Here is a 26,066-nt window from a genome sequence, read left to right as displayed (position 1 = left end):
ACACAATAGACACAACCCACACACAAAAGACACAACCCCCACACAAACACCACACACTGATATAACCCGCACCCACACAGAAAACCACAACCCACACACATACAACCCACAGTCACACAACCCCCCACACACACCGACACACAACCCACACACACAGACACATGCATAAACACAACCCACAGTCAACAAAGAGACACAACCCACACACACAGACACAACCCACATCCCACACAGAGAGCACAACCCATACACCACACAACACAGAGAGACACAATCCACACACAAGCTGACACACCACAGACACAACCCACACCACACAGACACAACCAACATATCACACAACACAGAGATACAACCCACACACATGTAGACCCACACAGACACAACCCACACACACACAGACCCAATCAACACAAAACGACACAACCCCCCACACAGACACACAACTACAACCCACACACACACAACCCCAACACACAATGACACAGACACACAACCCACACACGCATACACATGCATAAACACAACCCACACACAGTCAACACAGAGACACAACCCACACCGACACACAATAGACAACTCACACACCACAGAGAGAGCACAACCCATACACCACACAATACATAAAGACACAACCCACACACAAGCATACACACCACAGACACAACCCACACCACAAAGACATAACACACCACACAAGCAGGCACACCACAGACACAACACACACCAGACACAACCCACACCACACAGAGAGATACAACCTACACACAAAGAGACACAACCCACACACAGGCACACACAAACCCAACCCACACAGAGACACAACCAACAGAGACACAACCCACACACAACAAGAAACAACCCACACAGACACACAACAAACAGACTACCCACACACCACATAGAGAGCACAACACAGAGAGACACAACCCACACACACCCAGACACAACCCCCACCACACACCAGACACAACCAACACACACACACCCCACACCACACACCAGACACAACCGACACACACACACACCCACATACATACCCAGACACACCACACACCAGACACAACCGACACACATATGCACACACACACACCCAGACACACCACACACCAGACACAACCCACACACACACATACCCAGACACACAACCCACACCACACACCAGACAACCGACACACACACACACCCACATACACACACACACACCCAGACACACCACAGACACAATCCACACTACACACAACCCACACACACACACAAAGACAAACAACCCACAAACACAGACACAACCCACACAGACTCCTCTGTGCTACAGGGGTGGGGGATGGTGTACATGTGCAGCTTCCCCTACTCGCAGCCGCTGAGCCCCACACCCACTCTCTCTGTCGGGACTATCCAGCAGGAAATCTGTCACCTTGTGGATTCAGGAGCTGATTCTCCTCGGTATCTTCCAGCACACACAGGCTCCAGCTCTGATCTTACTTCTTGGCTCTCACTTCTTCCCTTCAAAGATGCGCCATGCAGGAGGACAGGAGCACTGGCCAATCAGCTCTTCTGTCAGTGATGTGAGAGCGTTCATTGGCCAGTGTTCTTCTCCTGCAGGACACCTCCCCTCTCTGAGTTGCTTAACCCCGAGGGTGAAAGCTGCCACACACATCAGTTATCATAATTGCATATTCCCCCCCAGTATAAAGCGGGCAGAGGCACAGCAGGAGAGAGCAGGACATCAGGGAAAGAAGAGTGGCCAAAGGCAGGCACAAGCCGGCATCTGAATGAACAGCCCCCCGCAGATGCCGCCCCCTTTTTATCAGCAGGTGGTGCCGCCTGAGGCAACAAACTCAAGTTGCCTCATGATAGGTGTGGCCCTGTGCGGCAGTCCCAGGTTTTCATGCTACAGACTCGCACGACAATCGTGCGAGTCTCTCGCAAGTGAGTGTGAGCCCTTACTTGTATAATCTGAGTGCGCTTTCCAGTATTGAGATCCATGCAAATCTATCCACCACACAAATGGAATTTGTGGGTCAAATTTGTCAACGTTGATAAATTCCACTTTCAAAGAATTCACTTATCTCTACTGGATATCATAAATCCAACCAATGCAAAAAGAGAGTGATGTTTAGTAGTTTAATACAAACACATAATTGCAATTCCCTAACATGAATCTCAAATATAACAATTTTTCACCTTTTATGTAAACAAATGTAATTGATTACAGGTATCTGAATTTTGTGATGCTCAGAATCACAACACAGAAGCTCCAAATTTACAAAACAGAATGTGCAACTATCGTAGTACATGGGAAGTTATCTTGAACTCAACTGATATCCAGACTACTCCTGAAGCATCTAATACAAATATTCCTGAACCCACCATCACTCTTCATCGGGTATCAGACAGAGTGGTCACCTTAGTGTCTGATGTGTCTGGAAGCATGAGTGCAGTAAGTGTTTAGATCATCCATGATTTATTTTATATATTTCCATGCTATATATGAACTTTCATGCTCTTTTCTCTTTGCCATGCTCGGGATTTGTCCAGACTTGTATAAATCGAGGCCGTAACGTGGCTGTCTTAGTGGGGATGGCCTCACTCTATACAAGTGTATGAAGCGAGGGAACTCCCACTAGACAGCTTCTGCCCAGGAGTAGGCATATTGCATATATCACCGCTGTTCGCAGCTCAGAAACTGGTGATCAAGTTCAAGTTGAGACTTTCTGAAATTTTAGTTTTCACGTAAATTTAAACATTTTGAGGTTTGATTCACAGTATGCAAAAAAAAAATCTTGCCCAGCATCAGAGAGGAGGCTAATGTCATTTTTCATTGTCGCATGGACCTCCACATAATGGCCTGCAGCTATGACATCTGATGCATACCTTGTACATTGGAGGTCAGTACCACACATCAGCAATACCTAGTGGAGCACAGTATGTACGGCAGAGTCACTTTACATCTCTAGAATCACCAAGTCTCTCTCTTCTGTAGGGTGTAAGCTCTTATGTTCAGCGGGATCTTCTTACTCTCTCCTCTAAACTGTAAGCTCTTATGGTCAGCGGGATTCTCTTTCTCTCTCCTCTAAAGTGTAAGCTCTTATGGTCAGCGGGATTCTCTTTCTCTCTCCTCTAAAGTGTAAGCTCTTATGGTCAGCGGGATTCTCTTTCTCTCTCCTCTAAAGTGTAAGCTCTTATGGTCAGCATGATTCTCTCGCTCTCCTTTCCCCCACATGTATTTTCTGAGCTATTGCAAGGTTTCCAGTATAGAGATTCGTGCAAATTTATTTACCGCAGATCAAATTTTGGGGGAAAATTTGGAGAAGTTGGCAAATTCAAATTTGAAAACACTCACTCATTTCTACTCCTCATATATCCTAAAACTGCATGGACTGGATCAGGAAATAAACCTTGGGCCAGATTTACGTTAGACTTTAGACCGGATTCAACACTGTACAAGATTGTACCCGCTATATAGTGCAATACTCATAGGATACAAAATGTGTTTAAAGCATAATAACATATTTATTTCATTTTCTTTTTACAATATTGATCTTCCTCAATTGCAAACTGTAATTTAATATGCATTTCTAAAATTATATAGTTTATTAATAATGTTAATTCATGTTTGGCACTGCATGCTATTAAATCACACACCTTAAAGCAGAACGAGATACAAAGGGAGACATACAAATTGAATGAAAGACACAATATAAACACGTTTATTACTTCTCAATCATAAACCATCTGATAATGCCTATCTCTAGCATTCCTCCTATATTAATTCATGGAGTACTATTAAACAACTTGTAAATCAAATTAACTCATATAGAAAAGTTAGAAATGCTATTGTACTGAATACTTCTATATAGCGTTGATTAACAGAGAAATGACTCATAAAATACAAAATATGAACCATACTGGAAAAACAATAAAACCGAATATACGGTATGTACTTGACAGGGAACTAACCTTTGGACATTAAGGTGATATGAACATATGTTGCAATATTGGAAAATTCCCACAAATGCAACTAGCTGTGATTCATGTCTCCCACTTTAGGTCAATCAATCACCTTTGGTATTTAGTTTGCAATTGGGTATTTTCTTTTTTTTTTTGACAGCGAGTCCTCAGCATTGGTTAGATATGACATTGTTCAGTGCAGGAGTGCTTATTTTTTTCTAGTTATACCTAAATTCAGTATAATTTTTGCTAAAAGCTTCCAATTATTGATGCATTTACAGAGTGAACGAGATTTAAGACTGGTCCAGGCCGCAGAAGTATTTATCATGCAGATAGTAGAACAAGGGTCATTCGTTGGACTTGTGGAGTTTCAAAGTTCTGCTACGATCATTTCACCCTTGTTACAAATAACCAGTGATGCTAAACGGGAACAACTAAAAAGTCTCCTGAAAAGGAAAGCAGGTGGAGGAACAAACATATGTGATGGCATTCGTAAAGGTTTTGAGGTAATTAAACACATTTTTAAATATAAAGTCTATTTCCACTTTTTTATATATTTTTCAACGAAGTTTAATATTGTGTACTGCTATTAGAATATTTGATAGCAAAATAGTAAAAATGATCTATACATAGAATTACTAAGATAACCCAAATTAATTTAAATTTAATAAAGTTGTCTGGTTTTGGAAACCCATGTCCCTCATCTGCAGTTTGTTTCATAAAAACAAATAGCTCTTTACTCACCCAACCCAGATCCAACAATTAATTCCCAATATTTTTCCTGACATCTGTTATTGACTACAGTAGTGATGAGCGAATGTGCTCGGATAAGGTCACGGTGTTATCCAAGCATGCTTGTGTGCTCATCGAGTGTCTTCGGCGTGCTGGAAAAATATGTTTGATTCCCGCACCTGCATGTCTCGCAGTTGTTCGACAGCTGCAATATATGCAGGGATTGCCTGTTTGTTAGGCAATCCATGCATGTGTTGCGACTGTTGAACATGCAGGCATGGGGACTCTCAATCAGTCTGTCAGTAAATTATAGCACACAGCTTAAATGGAGATGATTGTAGAAGACAGCTAGTTTATTTTTGACCAGACTTAAGTTAGATGGCACCCGGATGGATTGATTGACGGAGTGGATACATGGGGGTGACCGATGGATGAATGGAATAGATGGGTGGGTGGATGAGATGGATGGATGGATGGATGGATGAATGAATGGGATGGATGTTAGGGTGGGTGGATGGGATGGATGAATGGGATAGATGAATGGGATAGATGGGTGTATGGGGTTGAAGGATGGGAGGATGGATGGGTGGGTGATAAACAGGATGGATGAATGGGATGGATGGGACGGGATTGATGGACAGATATGAATGTATTCATTCTATATAGGGAATACAGCAAGGTGTATATACATTACATAGGGTACACAACAATGTCTGTCCATAAATAAACACACTGATATAGATGGTCAGACACCTGAAAGTGTGGGTCCAAAGCAATTACAAAAAATTTGAGTTTTGGTACCAGGACAGTACTGGACACGAACCATGATATAAATCACTTGAACGGGGGGCCTGAACATCCAGTGTTTGCCACTCTGTCATGTGCATGATCTGATTAGCGGCAAAATCATCACCATCGGCAAGACAGCTGCGGTTCCCACACTGTCAAAAGACAGCATAAGCCCACAGCTGTGATTGGAGGTATAAAGTTTACCTCCCGTCACTGCTGTTGACTGATGGGACTACTGCTTCCATCAGCTGACACCTGCTGAAGCTAATAACAGGAAGAGCAGGAGTGGCAGATGGGAGTATTCATCAGCCTGTGTCTGCACTTTAAGTAAATAATTTAAAAACAAATGGCATGAGTTCCCTGCATTTTTGATAACCAGCAAAGCAAAACTCACAGCAGGGGGCTGCAACCTTCAGTTGTCAGCTTCAGCAAGGCTGGTTATGAAGCATAGAGGGTTCCCACTCTGATTTTTTAAATTATTTAAATAAATAATTTAATAGAACGGTGTGGAGTCCCCCTAATTTTTGACAACTGGCCAAGCTAAAGCAGACAGCTGGGGGCTGGTATTTTCAAGCTGGTAAGGGGCCATGGATATTGGCCCCTTAAAAATAGCAACCCACAGCCACCCAGAAAAGGTGCTATCTCTTAGCCGCAGCAGGTAGTTGGCTGATGGGAGCAGTAGTCCCATCAGCCGACAGCAGTGACTGGAGGTAAACTATATACTGCGGGCTCATGCTGTCATTTGACAGCATGGAATTCACGGCCATCTGACCGGTGATGATGATTTTAGCACAGATCAGAAGCAGTGTTCGCTTTGCTGTCATGCGTATGACAGCATGTTAAGTGCCAGGTGTTCAGGGGGCTGAACCCAAACAGTAACACAGACTTCCTGGTGAAGTTTGTGGCCGAACAGTAGGTGTTCGGTTTGGATGCCGAACTTTACTGTTCAAGTTCACCCATCTCCACACACTGATGTATTAGCGCTGTTGTTTTACAGTGTTGGCATCCTGGGTTGAAAGGACAATATCTTCAAGGAGTTTGCATTTGTTCCCTGTATTTGCATGAGTTTTTCTACAAGTATTCCAGTTTCTTCCCATACTCCAAAAGCATACTGATATGGAATTTAGACCCACCACTCTGCCCTAACCCACGACTCTGCTCTGACGGCCCTGACCACTCTGCCCTGACCGCCCAGCTTTACCCACTGCTCTTCCCCTCCATGACCACCCTGTCCTGACCCACGGCTCTGCCTTGACCACCCTGCCCTGACCCGCTGCCCTGACCCACTGCTCTGCCCTGACACACCACTCTGCCCTGACCGCCCTGCCTTGACCCACTGCTCTGCACTGACCGCCCTGCCCTGACCCACCGCTCTGCACTGACCACCCTGCCCTGACCCACTGCTCTGCCCTGTCACTCTGCTTTTTTTAAATTACTTTTAAAGTTCCTAGGGCAGCATGAGTACTAAATACAGCCCTCCTGAAAAATATGGCCAGTTTACATTATTAGCTCAACTCTCTGTGCTCTCCCACTTTGAAGATGGATGCATGTGCTGCCTTCTATTGCATGTACTATGCCAGTCTGTAAAATGGACTAAAATAATGCATGGTACAACTGATGTACACTAATACTTTGGCTACAATTAGTCTGTGTGTGATCCATCCATGTATTCTTCTTTCTGTAGTTTATCATTCAGTTGTACTGTATGCCAGTGTATGCTTTCATTGAGAAATTCTGTGCAAAAAAATTGAAAAATATGTTTGTACTTGCACATTGAAGATAAAATGTAAGTTAAAAAAAATGGTATATCCTAGGTAAATAGGGGATCCAAGGATAAATCCACATATGGTACTGAAATAGTTGTACTATCAGATGGAGAAGATAGTAATTTTCCAAACGCTTGCAAGCAAGAAATACTAGACAGTGGAGCAATAATTCATGTGATCGCTCTTGGACCAAATGCTGCAGCATCCCTGGAGGGAATTGCAACAGAAACAGGTAAGTCCCATTAGGAAGGAAAGTTTTGACTGTAATTTATTTACGGCATATATTTTATACATCATAGAATATATATTAGTAATTTTACTTTTGCAGAACTCACATGATGTCTTAAATTATACCTCAAATCATTTCATTTTTAGGTCCAAACTCTGTGTGACTTAATTGGAAAGTATCTGTATACCTTACTAGCTAATATTACTAATATTATTTCTAGGAAAATTTTCAGTGGAATTTTTATTTATGTAAAACTAATGTAAAACCATCTAAAAGCGCTAAATCATGTCCTCATAAAGAAAGCTAATGTGGTTTCACCATTAAAGTACTCCACTCCCCCCATTAACAATGCCTTTCCTCAATGGCAGTCACAGACACAGACAAATCAACTAACCAGAGTAAACCTCAGGGGCTGGATCCAGTCATTAGGTCTCATTCAGATGTCCTCTTTTCACCTATGTGTTCTACGTCCTTTTTCTTTTTCCTCTTTTTTGCAGACTTCAATGCACTCTTTCGCCCAATGGGTAATATCGCTCCTTGTGGAGAGCCACATGTCTGATATGCCAGTGTAAGGAGACTTATAAGCCCTCAATGCTCCTCCGGGAAATTAAATATGTAATTATCTCTTCAGACAGGAAGAAGAATTCAGCTCTAGTGCCACCTTTTGGAAGTAGCAATCCTAAAAGTCAATATCAACCCTTGACTTTTAGGATTTCTACTTCCAATTTGTATACCAAATAATAAGACACACTTGTAATAAATATTACATGAACAATGGGATGGAGCTTTTGAAAAATTTTTGTTTGGGTTTTGAAGCTTCAAGTTACTAATGATACAGGTAGATGATTATAGACAGATCAGAATGAATATCAGGTCTGGAAACTTCAGTCTAAAGGCGCATTCATATGTCCGTACAAATCGGTCCAAGATCAGACCACAACCATGGGTTGGGTGGCCACGGGTCTCCCCACCTGAGTGTGACAGCTTCATTTATGTCTACTTTCAATCTCGGACAGATTTGTATGGATGTCGGAATGTGTCCTAACAGTTTACAAGATCACTTTTTTCATTGCAATATTATGGTCAAGCTTTAAAAAATTCAACTTTTTTTCAGGTGGCTTAAAGTTTTTTGCTACTGACAGCTTTAATGCAAATGGCTTGATTGATGCTTTTGCTTCAATCGCATCTGGAAGTGGGGATATGAGTAAACAGACTATTCAGGTATTGTATGTTGTTTCTTTGATATGGTATGCATTAATTGGTTGCTGCAAATGACTGAAGCTTTACCAGTTGTCAACTATGTGTTATGTATATATTGACTTCAGAGAGGCTTTGGGCGACCCTATGGGTCGGCACGTGATTATGGTCTGATCCCATGTTGGACCTAAAGAGGTCCTTTCACAAAATGTTTCATGTTGAACTGGATGCTGTATGTCATAGTGACTATCATAGTGACTACAGAGCAGAATAAACCTTTTTTTCAAAGTATTTGGCACCTGATGGATTAAGTCTAAGTGGGTGTTATCATATAGCAACTCATACAGGGAGAAGAAGTGCATACCCCCAGTTAAAACACCCATTTGGACTTAAAGTTAACTTAATAGGTGCCAGATACTTTCATTATAAATATCTCCGCAACCAAGAGACAAAATTAAAAGTTCAGGACTTTGAGTAGGCCACTCCAAAGTCTTAATTTTGCTTTTCTTAATCTGTTGAGAGGTGAACTTGCTGGTGTGTTTTAGATCATTGTCCTGCTGTGTAACCTAAGTACACTTCATCTTGAGGTCACAAACAGATGGACAGACATTCTCCTACATGAATTTTTGGTAGACAGCTGAACTCATGGTTCTATTAACCACATCAAGTCTTCCAAGTGCTGAAGCAGAAAAACAACCCCAACCATCACACTGCCACCACATTTTACTGTTGGTATGATTTTCAATTTCTGTGTTCTGTGTTGCTGTGTTACTTCTACACAGATGTAAATGTACAATAACCTTCCAAAAAGATCAACATTTGTCTCTTTAGTCCACATAGTAGTCTCCCAAAATTTTGGGGATCAACAAGATGTTTTCTGGCAAAACTGAGACTAGGCTTTATGTTTTTATTGCTCAGCAGTGGTTTTCGTCTTAGAACTCTGCCATGCAGGCCATTTTTGCCCAGTCTCTTTCTTATGGTCATGAACACTGACCTTAACTGAGGCAAGTGAGGCCTGCAGTTCTTTGGATGTTGTTGTGGGGTCTATTCTGACCTCTTGGATGCATTCTTGGGGTAATTTTGGTCCCATTCCTGGGAAGGCTTACCACTGATCCATGTTTTTGCCATTTCTGGACTATGGCTCTCACTCTAGTTGGCTGGAGTCCCAAAGCTTTAGAAATGGCTTTATAACCTTTTCCAAACTGATAGATTTCAATTAATTTTTTTCTCATTAGTTCCAGAATTTATTTGGATGGCGGCATGATGTCTAGCTTTTGAAGATCTTTTGGTCTACTATACTTTGTCAGGCAGGTCATATTTAAGTGATTTATTGATTGAGAACAGGTGTGGCAGTATTCAGGCCTGGGTGTGGCAAGGGAATTTCAACTCCGCTTCCCAAAAATGTGATAAACCAAATTTAATTTATGTTTTATGGGAAAGACAATCAATTTTCTACACAGGGGCCTGTAGGTTTGGATTTCTTTTTCTCTTACTAAAGACCTTCATTTAAAACCTGCATTTTGTGTTAATTCATGTTATTTTTGTCTAATATTTACATTTGGTGATCTGAAACAACTAAGTGTGGCAAACATTCAAAAGAATAGAAAATCAGGATGGGGAAAACACTTTTCACACCACTGTATATGCAATAATCTGCAGCTATACATGGTAGTATAACAGACAGAACAGGATCATAGATATAATTAATAGTTACCCAAACACCATAGAGAATGCATGTTTCACACACTGCTTTCTCAAGGGGATTAAAAATGAAACATATGTTGAAAGGTCATGTATAAACAAACAAATGCAATATGTGCCCACTAAAATTATCACACTATCAATTTAATGCTCAAATGTGCTGGGTCTACCGATGCCAGAGACTTCAGAACTGTAACTGCTGCTCCTTTTGTCCAATACATGGACAGGATAATTACTGTCAGTACAAAAGCTCATTTGTTAACTTTAAGATTAGGCACAATTTTGTTGTATTCGTACAAATAAAGTCAATGCAATAACTTTTTAATTAAAGTTTTAATATATATTTATGTTTTCATACAGCTAGAGAGCACAGCATCAACTCTAACGAGTAAGAATTGCCTAAACGGCACTGTTTTCATTGATAAAACTGTGGGGAATGAAACATTCTTCCTGATCACTTGGCAATCGCAAGTGCCTCATATTAACTTACAGGATCCAAAAGGGAAAATATATACATCAGCAGATTTTGTTAGTGACTCAACTACCAAATCTTCCAGACTTCAAATTCCAGGAACAGCTGAGGTAAGTAATTTCCAACCACCACAGAATATCTGTAACGTGGCATGGGGTGGTAACTGTGCGCGATGTACTCATCTCTTACACCCAGGCACTTTAAATGAAAGTGGGTGTCCTGACTGGGTGTGTGGACTTGGGCTGTGACGGTGTTATGCCCACGTAGGCCACATATAACTGACCCTTTACCTCTTGGTGTTTTAAACGCTGGACCTTTCTGCCATGCATCATCACCCAGAACCCGTCTCCGGGTGATCACACTTTCTCTCAATCATTTCTGCTTTGGATCTTGCTTTCACTTTCTTTCAGTCTCCATTCACTTTAGGCACAACCCAGAATAAGGCACGGTTCTCACTGGACCTTAGGTCCTCTTTGTATGCACTGCAGGCTATATCAGATGAAATTTCTAACAGGAAAATGTCACTTTCCTTTCAACTTACCCCATCGCACTCTGGGCGAGTCCCAATCATTAACTTTCACTATCCCTACTGTCAAACTACACATACTATCAATATTATTAACATCTTTAATGCACATCACAATTCACATTACACATCAAATTTCACATTACACCACATAAAATTATCCATCTCCTTACATATCCAAATGATATATTTTTTAAAACTTAATACTGCATGAACAAAAAGGAAAAATATATGACTGGTCATAAATAGGGAAGATTGAGCCAGCCTTGAAATGATTAAAGAAAGTCAATTTAAAACCTGTTATTATTGTCCCAATGTAACAAGATTTCATGCAATAATGCAATAGCTCTTGATGAAAACATCCTAATATTTAGTTTGCAGCTCAATGCAGGCCAATATGTCCTATGGTAAGAGACAAACAATAAACTCTGTGTTGTCTGATCCTAGACTCGTTTCAACTATCCACTAATTACCTGCATTTCTTCTGCAGTGTTGCTATCAGTGTGTCAAGAGTGGGAGAAGAGGGTTGCATTCACAATCCATCACAATGGGCAGCACTTTGAACACATTTTATAAGTGGTCATAAACTTGCAAAATAACTCATGAAAGAATAAAGTTACGTTAAAACCAACCACACCATTGTTTTTCTTGTGAAATTCTCAATAAGTTTGATGTGTCACATGACCCTCTTCCCTTTGAAAAAAATAAAGTTGGATCCAAAATGGCCAACTTCAAAATGGCCGCCATGGTCACCACCCATCTTGAAAAGTTTCCTCCCTCCCATATACTAATGTGCCACAAACAGGAAGTTGATATCACCAACCATTCTCATTTTATTTAGGTGTATCCATATAAATGGCCCACCCTGTACATTGTGACAATAAAAAAAAACATGTGGATATGAATCTGGACTTAACCTAGAAATTAGATAACCTAGAATTACACATATCAATATATGGGATAGAATTATAGAAATTACTAGCTGAAGAGCCCGGCGCTGCCCGGGCATAGTAACTAACTGTGGTTAGTTATAGCAAATTATAATTATCCTCCATCCCATAGTCCCGTGCCCATATACCCATCATACATATCCACGATCCCATAGGCCCGTGCCCATTTACCCATCATACATATCCTCCATCCCATAGTCGAGTGCCCATTTACCCATCATACATATCCTCCATCCCATAGTCGAGTGCCCATATACCCATCACACATCCTCCATCCCATAGTCCCATGCCCATATACTCATCACACATCCTCCATCCCATAGTCCCATGCCCATATACCCATTATACATATCTGCCATCCCATAGTCGAGTGCCCATATACCCATCACACATCCTTCATCTCATAGTCCCATGACCATATACTCATCATACATATCCTCCATCCCATAGTCCCTTGCCAATATACCCATCATACATATCTGCCATCCCATAGTCCTGTGCCCATATACCCGTCATACATATCCTCCATCCCATAGTCCAGTGCCCATATACCCATCATACATATCCTCCATCCCATAGTCCAGTGCCCATATACCCATCACACATCCTCCATCCCATAGTCCCGTGCCCATATACCCATCATACATATCCTCCATCCCATAGTCCCGTGCCCATATACCCATCACACATCCTCCATCCCATAGTCAACCATTATGACATCATAATGAGCGGCGGGGCTTGCAACCTATGATGACATCAGTGTCGCCATGGCAACCATTATGACATCATAATGAGGGGCGGGGCTTGATTCACACACACTGCTTCCCCATTATGTAGATAGGAGCAAAATTGGTGAATTGGAGCGCGCGGGGTTAAAATTTCACCTCACAACATAGCCTAGGACACTCTCGGGGTCCAGATGTGTGACTGTGACAAATTTTGTGGCTGTAGCTGCGACGGTGCGGATGCCAATCCCGGACATACACACATACATACACACTTAAGGGATGGGGGCATTGCCCTAGAATCACTGTGTTGAGAAACATGTGATGGTGTCTCCGCAGTGTTAGATGTTGATCTCCATGAGTTCATTCATCCTCATTTTTCACAGTCTTCTACTAGGCATTGCTCCTACTGGCCAGTTTCCTGCTCCACACTGATGAGGGGCAATACCCCGAAACAGCTGTCTGTGGATGGATACCATGTTTTGGCATAGGTGGTTTCCTTCATTGGAGACTGCCCTTCCCGTGGTTGTTCCTTCCCGGGGAAAGACCTGGCTAGTCATTGCTTGCGTTGAGAAACATGTGATGGTGGCTCCGCGGCTTGTGTTTTGCATATTTTTGGATGCCAATCCCGGACATACACACACTTGAGCTTTATATATTTTATATGGTTATTAGGATCAAGGTGTAAAGATATAAATATACATATCCTTTATGAGATTTTCGGAACTGTTATCTTCTATGAGAATGACTTAGGGTGTGTGCACACGCTGCGGATTCTGCTGCGGTTCCGCAGTGGATTTGGCCGCTGCTGGTCCGCAGCAGTTTTTGCTGCGGTGTACAGTACCATTATTCCCTATGGGAATAAAAAACCGCAGTGCAGATGGTGCAGATTTTTCCGCCCGGTTTTTGTCAATTCTTTCTGTGGATTCTGCTGCGGTTTGCCATCTCCTCCATTGTGGAGATGAAAAACCGCAGGGCAAAACCGCAGAGCAATCCACAGGTAAAACCGCAGGTCTTTTGACCTGCAGATTTACCTGCGGATTTTACAAAATCCGCGCTGCCAAATCCGCACTGCAATCCGCAGAGAGTGCACGTACCCTTATTCTGGCAACATCAACTTTGACTAAAACCTTAAGGCCTCTTTCTCACGTTCAGTATTTGGTGAGTTTTTTACCTCAGTATGTGTAAGCCAAAACCAGGAGTGGGGGATAAATCCAGAAGTGGTCATGTGTTACTATTATACTTTTCCTCTGATTGTTCCACTCCTGGTTTTGATTTACAAATACTGATGTAAAATACTGACTAAATACTGAACGTGGCCTTAGGGTCACGTTCGCAAGATGAGCATTAGGGTTCATTCAGACATCAATGTTTTTCACGTACAAGTAAAACGGACCAAGTTTAAGCAACGATTTTCATCAGTTTCATCAGATTTTCTTCAGAGGTTGGTCCAAGTTTCATCAGGTTTGTTTACATGTTTTTATAGCGTTTTTTGATGCTGCTGTTTTTGTCTCTTTTTGGTATGTCATGTTTTAAATTAACCTGCTTTGTTTTTGATAAATTATTGATAGTCATATGGTTTACTATGGTTTACACTTATTTTAGTGCAATTCTGCAGTGCAAATGCACTAAAATGCATTTTTACCTGTTGATTTTCTGCATTTTTTGCAAATCTATGGGAAAAAATCTGCTTAGAAAACTCAGCAGAGAAATTGATATGTTGCTGATTTCAAAAACACATCGCAGATCAGTTTTTGCAGCATAAAAGCAAAGCACAGAGGGCATGAGACTTCTATAAATCCCATCCACTTTGCTGCGACTGTAAAATGCTTTATTTTTTTTTTGCACAGCAAAAATTTGCAGCATCAAAAACTCATAGTGGAAGCTTCATTCAAAAGTATTTTTCAATGTTAACATCTGCTTATTTTTACTTTCTAGATGGGCGCCTGGCATTATAGTCTTTGTAATGGTTTTTCATCTTCACAAGCTATTGGAATAACTGTAACCTCCAAAGCGGTGGATGCTAATGTTCCTCCTGTTGTTGTAAATGCCCATATGAATCAAGACACCGTTAACTACCCTAATCCTATAGTTGTCTATGCCTCTGTCAGTCAAGGTCTACTGCCTGTGATTAATGTAAAAGTTACCGCCATCATTGAAGAAAATAGTGGAAATTCACATACCTTAGAACTTCTAGATAACGGAGCAGGTAATATTACATTTATATGAAGCGTTTAGAAGAAATGAATTAAGTGTCAATGGTAAAGCAGATCCTCATATTCATTGCAATAATCTAAGACATTGTAATTGATTTTTGAGTTTTCACTCCTTACTCTAAGGCCACATTTATACTTTCAGTATTTTACATCAATATTTGTAAGAGAAAATTAGGAGTGGGTGAAACACAAGGAAGGGATGCATGAGTTTCTATTTTACTTTTCCTCAGATTTTTTCACACCTGATTTTGGCTTACAAATACTTATGTAAAATACTGACCAAATACTGAATGTGTACACATGACCTAAAAGTCATTGTTAGGTTTACTGGACAGTCCATAAAGGGTGCAGTCAGACTGACATACTACTAACACCAGGATCGCATTTAAATCCTCTGACTGGCAGTCGGCTCTTCTGACTAGAATGGAACAGCACGTATTTTTATGCAGCTGTCAGGCTATGGTCAGTAGAACCGATGGCCAGTCCGAGTATTGTGATGTGATCCTCGTGTGAGCAATGCGGTTGTCTATCTGTTCTGTCCTCACTAATGAAGCAGACTTCATGTAGCTATACATGCAGCTAAGCTGCTATACCGGGGTCTAACAAGGAGACTGTAGTTGAATCTGTATTTTATTGAACGTGGTGGTATATTGGCGCGGTGAAACTACAGATGAAACATATATACACTCAGTCAGTATGGGGTACATAGGAATACATAATATACATAACATACATTATCTGCACTAATAGCTAAATAAGGGAGCTAACTAAGCAGGCTAATATGAGATAGGAATTAGATATAGGAAGCATGATTACCTACCAGCGATGCTGACACAAGGGGAGTAGAGAAATGAGATGTTCCCAGGAAGCAGGCTTGAGAGAAAATGGAGGACTGGAGGGAAAAATGGGGGCTGGACTAACCATGATCCTTTGCAAAACTTACCAGGGTGCCTTGCAACTTTCCTAAAATGCATTGTGAAGGGAGGGAAATAGAAAATGAAACTAAAACACACAATAATCACTGCAATTATGACTCTGGCCACTAGATGGAGCAAGAAACAATGAAAACATTAAATCTCTGGAAGAAACTGAATATTCTGGATATTCATAGCAAATCATTTTAAATATTATCAAAATAGAAAGTCAAAGGTTGTGAATTAAATGTCGGAGACAGAACACTGTCTGCACCCTGAAACTGAGCAATTTCTTAGTGTTCATAAATATTGTTGTATACCCCTTTCAGTTCCATGACATATTATGTATATTCAGCATGGAGTGGGTACCGGTGTATAGATCGGGCTGAGAGGGACAGGACAGGTTATTTAACTCTAATGACAACTTCCTCCAATAGCAGAGATCGGAGCTAGCTCCGATCTCTGCTATTTAAATACTTGAATTTCACTGTCAATCTTTGACAGCAGCCTTTCGAGTGACGCAATTCTGGTGGGGAGTCTGTTTGAAAAATCAGGAGGTAGGTGGCAATGCATTGCCAAGCCTTCTAGACTTCATAGGAAATGTTAATTTTTACTATATACTGGAATGCAGAAGTATTGAAGGATATTTTGAAAGTGATCAAACAAAACAGGTTAAATATGTAAAAAAAAAATCTGAAATTTAAAAAAATGTTTTCTACAATATAATAAAATATATAACAATTTGAATCACCCATTTTCCCTATCCAAAAAATATACACTTTTTTTTTTTTTAAAGTTGGCATATTTGATATCTGTAATTAAGTCTGTTCTATGAAAAAATAAAATTATTTAACCCATAAAATTATTTAACTCATATGGGTTTTTAATAGGGTAGATTCACCTTCCCTCAAATATACAATCAAAGGCAATCAAAATGTTGTTTGTATTCCCATACGGTACCAATAAAATCTACCACATAGCATGCAAAAAAAGCCCTTATTAATGTTTATGGACAGAAGAGTAAAAAATCTATAGGTTTCAGAAAATGGAAACACAAACATAATATTTTAAGTCACTAACAAAATATAGATTTGGCATTGCTATAATCGAACTTGCCGACCTTAATTGGTACCGGGGTTTTTATTTACAATTTTTCAGTACATTATATGCCTAAAATGAGTGTCGTTCAAAACTACAAATCATCCCTAAAAGTACAAGCTAACATATGGCTGTGTCGATGGAAAAATAGAAAAACTATGGCTCTTAAAAAAAGGAGGAAAAAACAAAAGAGCAAAGTTAATATTGGGATCAATATTAGATTCTGTGCCATAGTAGTAATAAATTATTGTAATCTTTATTTGTTCTGGTATTCAAATATGTCCATAAAATGTTCACTGTCCTTAATTTCTTGATACATTGGGCCAAAAAAACCACAAATGAAGAAATCAGGTTGGCAACCTGGATGTTAGTCAAGAATAGAAATTTTAGAAGCAAAATTTGTCAAGTACAAATAGATTTTTATTAGCTTGGCTGATGTGGACAGAAATGCCACTTCTTGACAAAATATGAGCAGTTCAGCTAAGCATGAGACTGGAGTTAATGAGTGAACAGATACAGGTGCTACTCACAAAATTAGAATATCATCAAAATGGGAATTTATTTCAGTTCTTTCATACAAAAAGTGAATCTCATATATTATGTAGAGTCATTGCAAACCGAGTGATGTATTTCACGTGTTTATTTATGTTAATGTTGATGATCATGGCTTACAGCCAATGAAAACCCAAAAGTCATTATCTCAGTACATTAGAATACGTTATAACACCAGGTTAAAAAATGATTGCAAAATCCAAAATGTTGACCTACTGAAATGTATATTCAGTAAATGCACTCAATACTTGGTCGGGGCTCCTTTTGAACAATTACTGCATCAATGCGGCGTAGCATGGAGGCGATCAACCTGTGGCACTACTGAGGTAGTAGGCAAGCCCAAGTTATTATTATTATTATACATTTATATAGCGCCATTTATTCCATGACTCTTTACATGGGAAAAGGGGAAATATAGACAAGTACAATAAACATGTGCAAGACAAGGGACACACAAGTACAGAAGGAGAGAGGACCCTGCCCACGAGGGCTCACAGTCTACAGGTTGCTTTAATAGCAGCCTTCAGCTCATCTGCATTGATAGGTCTGGTGTCTCTCATCTTCTACTTGACAGTACCCCATAGATTCTCTATGGGGTTAAGGTCAGGCGAGTTTACTGGCCAATCAAGCACAGTGATACTGTTGTTTGTAAACCAGGTATTGGTACTTTTGACAGTGTGGACAGGTGCTGGAGAATGAAATTTCCATCTCCAAAAAGCTTGTCGGCAGAGGGAACCATGAAGTGCTCTAATATGTCCTGGTAGATGGCTGCGCTGACTTTGGTCTTGATAAAACACAGTGGACCTCCCACCAGCCGATGACATGGCTCCCTAAACCATGACTGATTGTGGAAACTTCACAATAGACCTGAAACAACTTGGATTGCGGCCTCTCCACTCTTCCTCCAGACTCTGGGACCTTGATTTCCAAATGAAATGTAAAATGTACTTTCATCTGAAAACAACATTTTGGACCATTGAGCAAAAATCCAGTACTTTTTCTCCTTGGCCCAGATAAGACGCTTCTGATGTCATCTATTAGTCATGAGTGGCTTAAGACAAGGAATGAGACACTTGTAGCCCATGTCCTGGATATGTCTGTGTGTGATGTCTCTTGAAGCAATGACTACAGCAGCAGTCCACTCCTTGTGAATCACCCCCAAATTTGTGAATGGCCTTTTCTTAAAAATCATTTCAAGGCTGCGGTTATCCCGATTGCTTGTGCACCTTTTTCTACTACACCTTTTCCTTCTACTCAACTTTATATTAATATGTTTGGATACAGCACTCTTTAGCAATTACCTTTTGTGGCTTACCCTCCTTGTGGAGTGTGTTAATGAGTGCCTTCTGGACATCTGTCAGGTCAGCAGTCTTCCTCATGATTGTGGAGCCTACTGAAACAAACCAAGGGACCTTTTTAAATGCTTAGGAAGCCTTTGCAGGTGTTTTTTGTTAATTATTCTAATTTCTAATTTATTCTAATTTACTGAGATAATGACTTTTGGGGTTTCATTGGCTGTAAGCCATAATCTTCAACGTTACCAGAAATAAACATGTGAAATAGATCAATCTGTTTGTAATGACTCGATATAATATATTAGTTTCACTTTTTGAATTGAAGAAATGAAATACATTCATATTTTGATGATATTCTAATTTTGTCAGAAGTACCTGTACTTAAAGTCTACTAACAATTCTTCTTCAGATTAAGTTCTGGACTGACTTGTCAGCCTCAGACAAAATCATATTTTTCACTAGTCAAAAGAGGCTAAAAAAAGTAGAAAATGGCAGGTGTTTCTCAAGACCAATAGAGCATTATTGATACAGTAAAAGTTGGTTAATAGTCTGTATTAAATTTATGTTATGTAGATCTGACAATTATTACTTTGTTCTGAGTCAATAATATAAATATAACTACAATTTAACTTGCTTCTTTGGAATATGATTAATTTTAAAAGGTCTAAAAGGCAGCTGTACAGCCTAAATATTAGGATATTAGAATTAAGGAAGCATGCCCATCAAAGTTCTTACCCTCTTAATTAGAGTTAAGCGATACCGTCCGATACTTCAAAGTATCGGATCGGAATGGATCGGCCGATCTTAAAAAAAAGTATCGGTATCGCCGATTCCGATACCGGAAGTCCCATTCAAGTCTATGGGACTTCCGGTATCGGAATAAGAAAAATCCTGTTTTTCCCTTGTACAGCCTCTCTGGGGTCTGTACGGGCCTTTCGGGGGGCTGTGCCGGCCTGCCAGGGGGTCTGTGCAGGCTCCGGTGGTCTGTGCCGGCCTGCCGGGGGGGCTGTGCCGGCCTGCCAGGGGGGCTGTGCAGGCTCCGGTGGGCTGTGCCGGCCTGCCGGGGGGCTGTGCCGGCCTGCCGGGGGGCTGTGCAGGCTCCGGGGGGCTGTGCCGGCCTGCCGGGGGGCTGTGCAGGCTTCGGGGGTCTGTGCAGGCATCGTCCGATGGGACTACAAGTCCCATCGGGCGATGCCTGCTACCATGACAGTGATTGACACATTAGCCAATGATGGGACAGTAGTAGTCCCATCATCCGGCTAATGTGTTGAATGTAAAAAAAAAAAAAAAAAAAATTACATGCTACATACATACAACATGCATACTACATACATGCTACATTCATACTACATACTACATACATGCTACATTCATACTACATATATACTACATGCAACATACATACTACATACATACTACATGCAACATACATACTACATATATACTACATGCATGCAACATGCATACTACATATATACTACATGCTACATACATACTACATATATGCTACATACATACTACATATATACTACATGCATGCTACATACATACTACATACATACTACATATATGCTACATACATACTACATGCTACATACATACTACATATATACTACATGCATGCTACATACATACTACATGCTACATACATACTACATATATACTACATGCATGCTACATACATACTACATGCTACATACATACTACATATATACTACATGCATGCTACATACATACTGCATGCTACATGCATGCTACATACATACTACATACATACTACATGCTACATACATACCACATATATACTACATACATACTACATACATACTACATGCATGCTACATACATACTACATGCTACATACATACTACATATATACTACATGCATGCTACATACATACTACATGCTACATACATACTACATATATACTACATGCATGCTACATACATACTGCATGCTACATGCATGCTACATACATACTACATACATACTACATGCTACATACATACCACATATATACTACATACATACTACATACAATACATTCATACAATACATACATAGACATACAGTACATATAACATAGAGTAACATACTTACAATACTTGTCACATTGTTCCCCGAAGCCATTGTCTTTTACGGAATAAATATTAACATAACAAACCACAAAAATACTCACCCACGATCCGAAGCAGTCCACGAGTGTGTCCCACGACGATCTTGGGTAGAGAACTGCAGCATCAGCTGTTGCTGCCGTTCTCTACGGGCTGCAGGAATCCAATGACGGAAGGTAGGTATCCTTCCGCACTGTATTCCTCCGCCACTTAAAAAAAAAAAAGTCCCTAGTCTCACTTTATGCCATTGCTGTGTGGGAAATTCCCACGCAGCAATGGCATAAAGTGAGACTAGGGACTTTTTTTTTTTTTAAGTGGCGGAGGAATACAGTGCGGAAGGATACCTACCTTCCGTCATTGGATTCCTGCAGCCCGTAGAGAACGGCAGCAACAGCTGATGCTGCAATTCTCTACCCAAGATCGTCGTGGGACACACTCGTGGACTGCTTCGGATCGTGGGTGAGTATTTTTGTGGTTTGTTATGTTAATATTTATTCCGTAAAAGACAATGGCTTCGGGGAACAATGTGACAAGTATTGGTAAGTATGTTACTCTATGTTATATGTACTGTATGTCTATGTATGTATTGTATGAATGTATTGTATGTAGTATGTATGTAGTATATATGTGGTATGTATGTAGCATGTAGTATGTATGTAGCATGCATGTAGTATATATGAAGTATGTATGTAGCATGTAGTATGTATGTAGCATGCATGTAGTATGCATGTAGCATGTATGTAGCATGTAGTATGTATGTAGCATGCATGTAGTATATATGTAGTATGTATGTAGTATGTATGTAGTATATATGTGTTATGTATGTAGTATGTATGTAGTATATATGTGGTATGTATGTAGTATGTATGTAGTATGTATGTAGCATGTAGTATGTATGTAGCATGCATGTAGTATGTATGTAGTATTTTTTTTTTTTTTTTTTTTAACATTTAACACATTAGCCGGATGATGGGACTACTACTGTCCCATCATTGGCTAATGTGTCAATCACTGTCATGGTAGCAGGCATCGCCAGATGGGACTTGTAGTCCCATCGGACGATGCTTGCACAGACCCCCGGACATCAGCACAGCCCCCCGGCAGGCCGGCACAGCCCCCCCGGCAGGCCGGTACAGACCCCCACAGGGTGCACAGACCACCGGCAGGCCGGCACAGCCCCCCGGCAGGCCGGTACAGACCCCCACAGGGTGCACAGACCACCGGCAGGCCGGCACAGCCCCCCGGCAGGCCGGTACAGACCCCGGGCAGTCCACACAGCCCCCCGGCAGGCCGGCACAGCCCCCCGGCAGGCCGGCAGAGACCCCCGGAAGGCCCGAAATGACGGCGCATCATGATGCGCGCACACCGCGCATCATGATGACGTCAGGCTGTCAATCAACTTTGAACTTCCGATTCCGATGCCGACTTCCGATATTGAAAAAATATCGGAAGTCGGTATCGGAATTCCGATACAGCAAGTATCAGCCGATACCCGATACTTGCGGTATCGGAATGCTCAACACTACTCTTAATACATTGCAATCATCATCAATTTGGCTGGGCAGAGGAGAACGGCCACTGCTATAGACAGCAGTGGTGGGCAGTAACCTGGGCAAAAAGCAGTAAACTATAAGATTTGGAAATCTTCCACGCTCTTGAGAACAGAGAAGATTTTTAATAACAAGAAAATTGCAAAGTTGATTATTTATACAAGCGCTTTGCAATTTTACTGATTTAACATAATGAGAATTACCATTTAATCAGTAAATAAAACTATCCAAATTTGGTATCACCGTGAAAAAAGTAAAGACCCACATAATACAGTCAACACCATATTTGTTCAGCAAATAAAAGCTTCAAATTTATAATACCAAAAAACAGCAGAATCTCTGTGTCTTCCTATTAATTCCTTTGAAGGGTTAATAAAAGTTAGATACTGTGCTGTATATTCCCCAAAATGGTGGCACTGGCAAACACAAGTTATTCTACAAAAAAGCAAGCCCTCAAACAGCTAAGTTGACAAAAAAAATACAAAAAATGACCGCAGCTGGACTGCAATGTTGAAAACTCATAAAACAATGTTTAGAGTAGACATTATGGCTAAATTAGGCCTGGTTCTTAAGGGGGTATGTAGTATTTCTATAAACAGCTACTGTATGTACTTTTATTTATTGTACTACCAAAAATATTCTATTTTCCCTCAAGGTCCTGATATTGCTAAAAATGATGGCGTCTACTCAAAGTACTTCACATCTTTCTCAGTTAATGGAAGATATAACTTAAAAGTGCGTGTTGAAAGCAGCAAAAAAAATGCTCGTCTGGTTCTTCCTCAAAACCGTGCTCTCTATATACCAGGATTTGTGGAGAATGGTATGAAAATATATTAATTAATATTGTTATAATTTAGGTATTGTAATTAGAGATGAGCGAACATCATCGGTTCCCTCCTTATTTGGCAAGCTATAGCGCTTACCGAATAATCTGCAAAGGGAACCCGTATATATCGAGTGTGTTGGCTGATTAGCTGTCCGGCGCCGCAGCTGCAAGTGTCGCAACTGTGTCACTGTCACAACACATGTATGGAGAGCCTGTTTGTTGTGACTGTCACACAGCCGCGACACATGCAACCGCGGTGCCGGACAGCTGATTATCGGGAGCGCTCCAGGTATCCGGGTTCCCGATGCAGCTTCTTCGGTAAGCGTATAGCTTGCTGAATAAGGTGGGAGCCGACGGTGTTCGCTCATCTCTAATCGTAATATGAATGTATTTTTCTTGTACATCAAATATTCTCATTTTGTACAGTCCCCCAGTCACAATGACACTAGAGGCTGAATAATAAATCAAACATCATCTGATTAAAAAACAAATTTGCAACGTCATGTATAAATTCACTTGGTCCAGGTGGTTGTTCCTTCATTTGCAGCAAGAAACTAAATCACAACAAAGAGTTGCAATGTGACCTAGAATGTACACAGCCTCGCTCAGTACAAGTGAATTCAGTGAGGCCGCGAAAGTTTAGTCGTAATGTAGCCGAAAGTATGCATATTGCATACTTGAGGTCATAGATCCCCCGTTCTCGTCCTGACAGCTTGTCATGCATGCTATGAGGATTCAAAAGTCTGTACTCACATAAAGTGACTGCAGACTTTCAACACAAACCTGGACAATCCCTTTTATTTTCTATATGAAAACCAAAGAGCCTTATTGTTTTATAATGGATTTAAAGTCTCAAGAATAAATGGATTTAAAATCAATGGCTAAATGAAATAACACAGTTTACTAGAATGAAAAGGACAAATCAAAACATATTATCATCAACTGCATATATGACAATAACAAACATGTACTATATACTCAGCCTCCATATCTGGAGGAACCTCCTGCTATATAGCAGGCTCAGACATTGATAATGACAGTGTCCTTCCTTTTGTATGATGCAATTTCATCTTGGGTCAACTGTTCTTTGTCTAACCCTAATTTTTATACCTCCTTAGCATCTACTGGTATACTGTATATGAAAAATTAAAATAGCCGGAGTCCTGTCCAGAATCAAAACACATTTGTGCTGAATCCATATTTCCTAAGATTACTAGTTAGAAATGTTGTGATACCTGGTAGTCCTTCTTAACTCCCTTCTCAAGCACTAAATCAAAGCTGAAACTAAGGATATTAAAGTGGTGAAATCGAACTGTACCACTGTGGAACACCCCCAGGGCTGTGGGATACTCGGTACTGGGCCGGTGTCTTAAAGGGATAGGTCGTGGTGGTGGTGACCCAGTCTGTGGCCTTGGGTGTCCATGTAAAATGGGTGAAATGTAGCTGAATAAAGTTTATAGGTAGATGATTCGTGACGCCACCTGTGGTGCCCGGCAATGAAGGTGTTAAGCTGACGTGGCGGTGTAGATCCTCTGGGACAGATGGTATAAGGCAGCAAAGACGTAATAGCTCTCCACAGGCAGAGCTGTAGTCCCAGGACAGTAGTAATAGGTGTTGAGGTAGATGGTGTAGTGTTAGGCATAGAGATGTAGCAGTGCTCAAGGGGTTGCTGGAAGGATTCAAAGAACACAACAGAGTGCAGTTTCTTTTACCTTTACTGAAGGTATAGTCCAGGATTCAGATCACAGATGGTACAGAAATTGATCAGCCTGGAAGCAACTTAGGAATCTCTATGCAGATGGGTTGTGTAGTCTCCCTTCTAGTGCTAATCTGAAGTACTTGCAGTTCTGAATTACACTCAAGTTCCTCTTGCTTGCGCTCACTTAGAACTCCACTCGTATGGCAGGCAGCTGTAGCCGTCTTTCTGGCTCACACACGTTGCTGCTGTGACTCCGAGTCTTAGGTGGGAACAGAGCATTTACAGCCTCTTGTTCCTCCGGTTTCTGCTGTGGAACCTTTAGTATCCACGCAGCCTCGAACGCCGAGTTACGGTCAATGTGCTTCAGCTAGGAGTGAGCTTGACTTCAGCTCAATCCTCTCCCAGGTCATCTCTCCACGTCCACACTCTTCCCCCTCTCTGCACAATCTGAATCACTTCCCTTTCCTGGCCTCAGAGAGCAGCTCCTCAGCAGTTAGGTTCAGAGCTCCCTCTGGTGGCCTGGAGTAGGAACTGTGCTGTGTGCTGGATCTACTTGATAGAGAGACCCTTCATTGCTTCCAAGCATGACATCACACTCCCTAGGAGGGAGGTAATGCCATTGTGGTGACCGTACTCTTGGGGGCGCCACAACTATGTGTTCAGAATTACTTATTTACTATCATATAACATCTGGTCACAGTGTTTTTCATTTCACAAAAATATGCAAAAATATTCTGAAAAATTGAAGGCACCTTATAGGTGG

General features: G+C 40.9%; 1 protein-coding gene across 1 annotated transcript in view; it reads left to right on the top strand.

Moving 5' to 3' along the window:
• Positions 1–26,066, top strand: part of LOC141085894 (calcium-activated chloride channel regulator 1-like) — a 56,286-nt gene that overhangs the window by 19,338 nt on the left and 10,882 nt on the right. The window contains exons 6-12 of the mRNA XM_073571511.1: positions 2,216–2,440; positions 4,233–4,457; positions 7,287–7,470; positions 8,582–8,688; positions 10,726–10,947; positions 14,977–15,247; positions 23,434–23,598. Of these exons, the coding sequence (XP_073427612.1) occupies positions 2,216–2,440; positions 4,233–4,457; positions 7,287–7,470; positions 8,582–8,688; positions 10,726–10,947; positions 14,977–15,247; positions 23,434–23,598 (1,399 nt within the window). The remainder of the gene's footprint in view (positions 1–2,215; positions 2,441–4,232; positions 4,458–7,286; positions 7,471–8,581; positions 8,689–10,725; positions 10,948–14,976; positions 15,248–23,433; positions 23,599–26,066) is intronic.

The sequence above is a fragment of the Dendrobates tinctorius genome, unplaced genomic scaffold (genome assembly GCF_039654945.1).
Source record: "Dendrobates tinctorius isolate UK_male_01 unplaced genomic scaffold, ASM3965494v1 ptg000029l, whole genome shotgun sequence".
NCBI lineage: Eukaryota > Metazoa > Chordata > Amphibia > Anura > Dendrobatidae > Dendrobates > Dendrobates tinctorius.
This window is presented reverse-complemented; position numbering and strand designations above follow the sequence as displayed.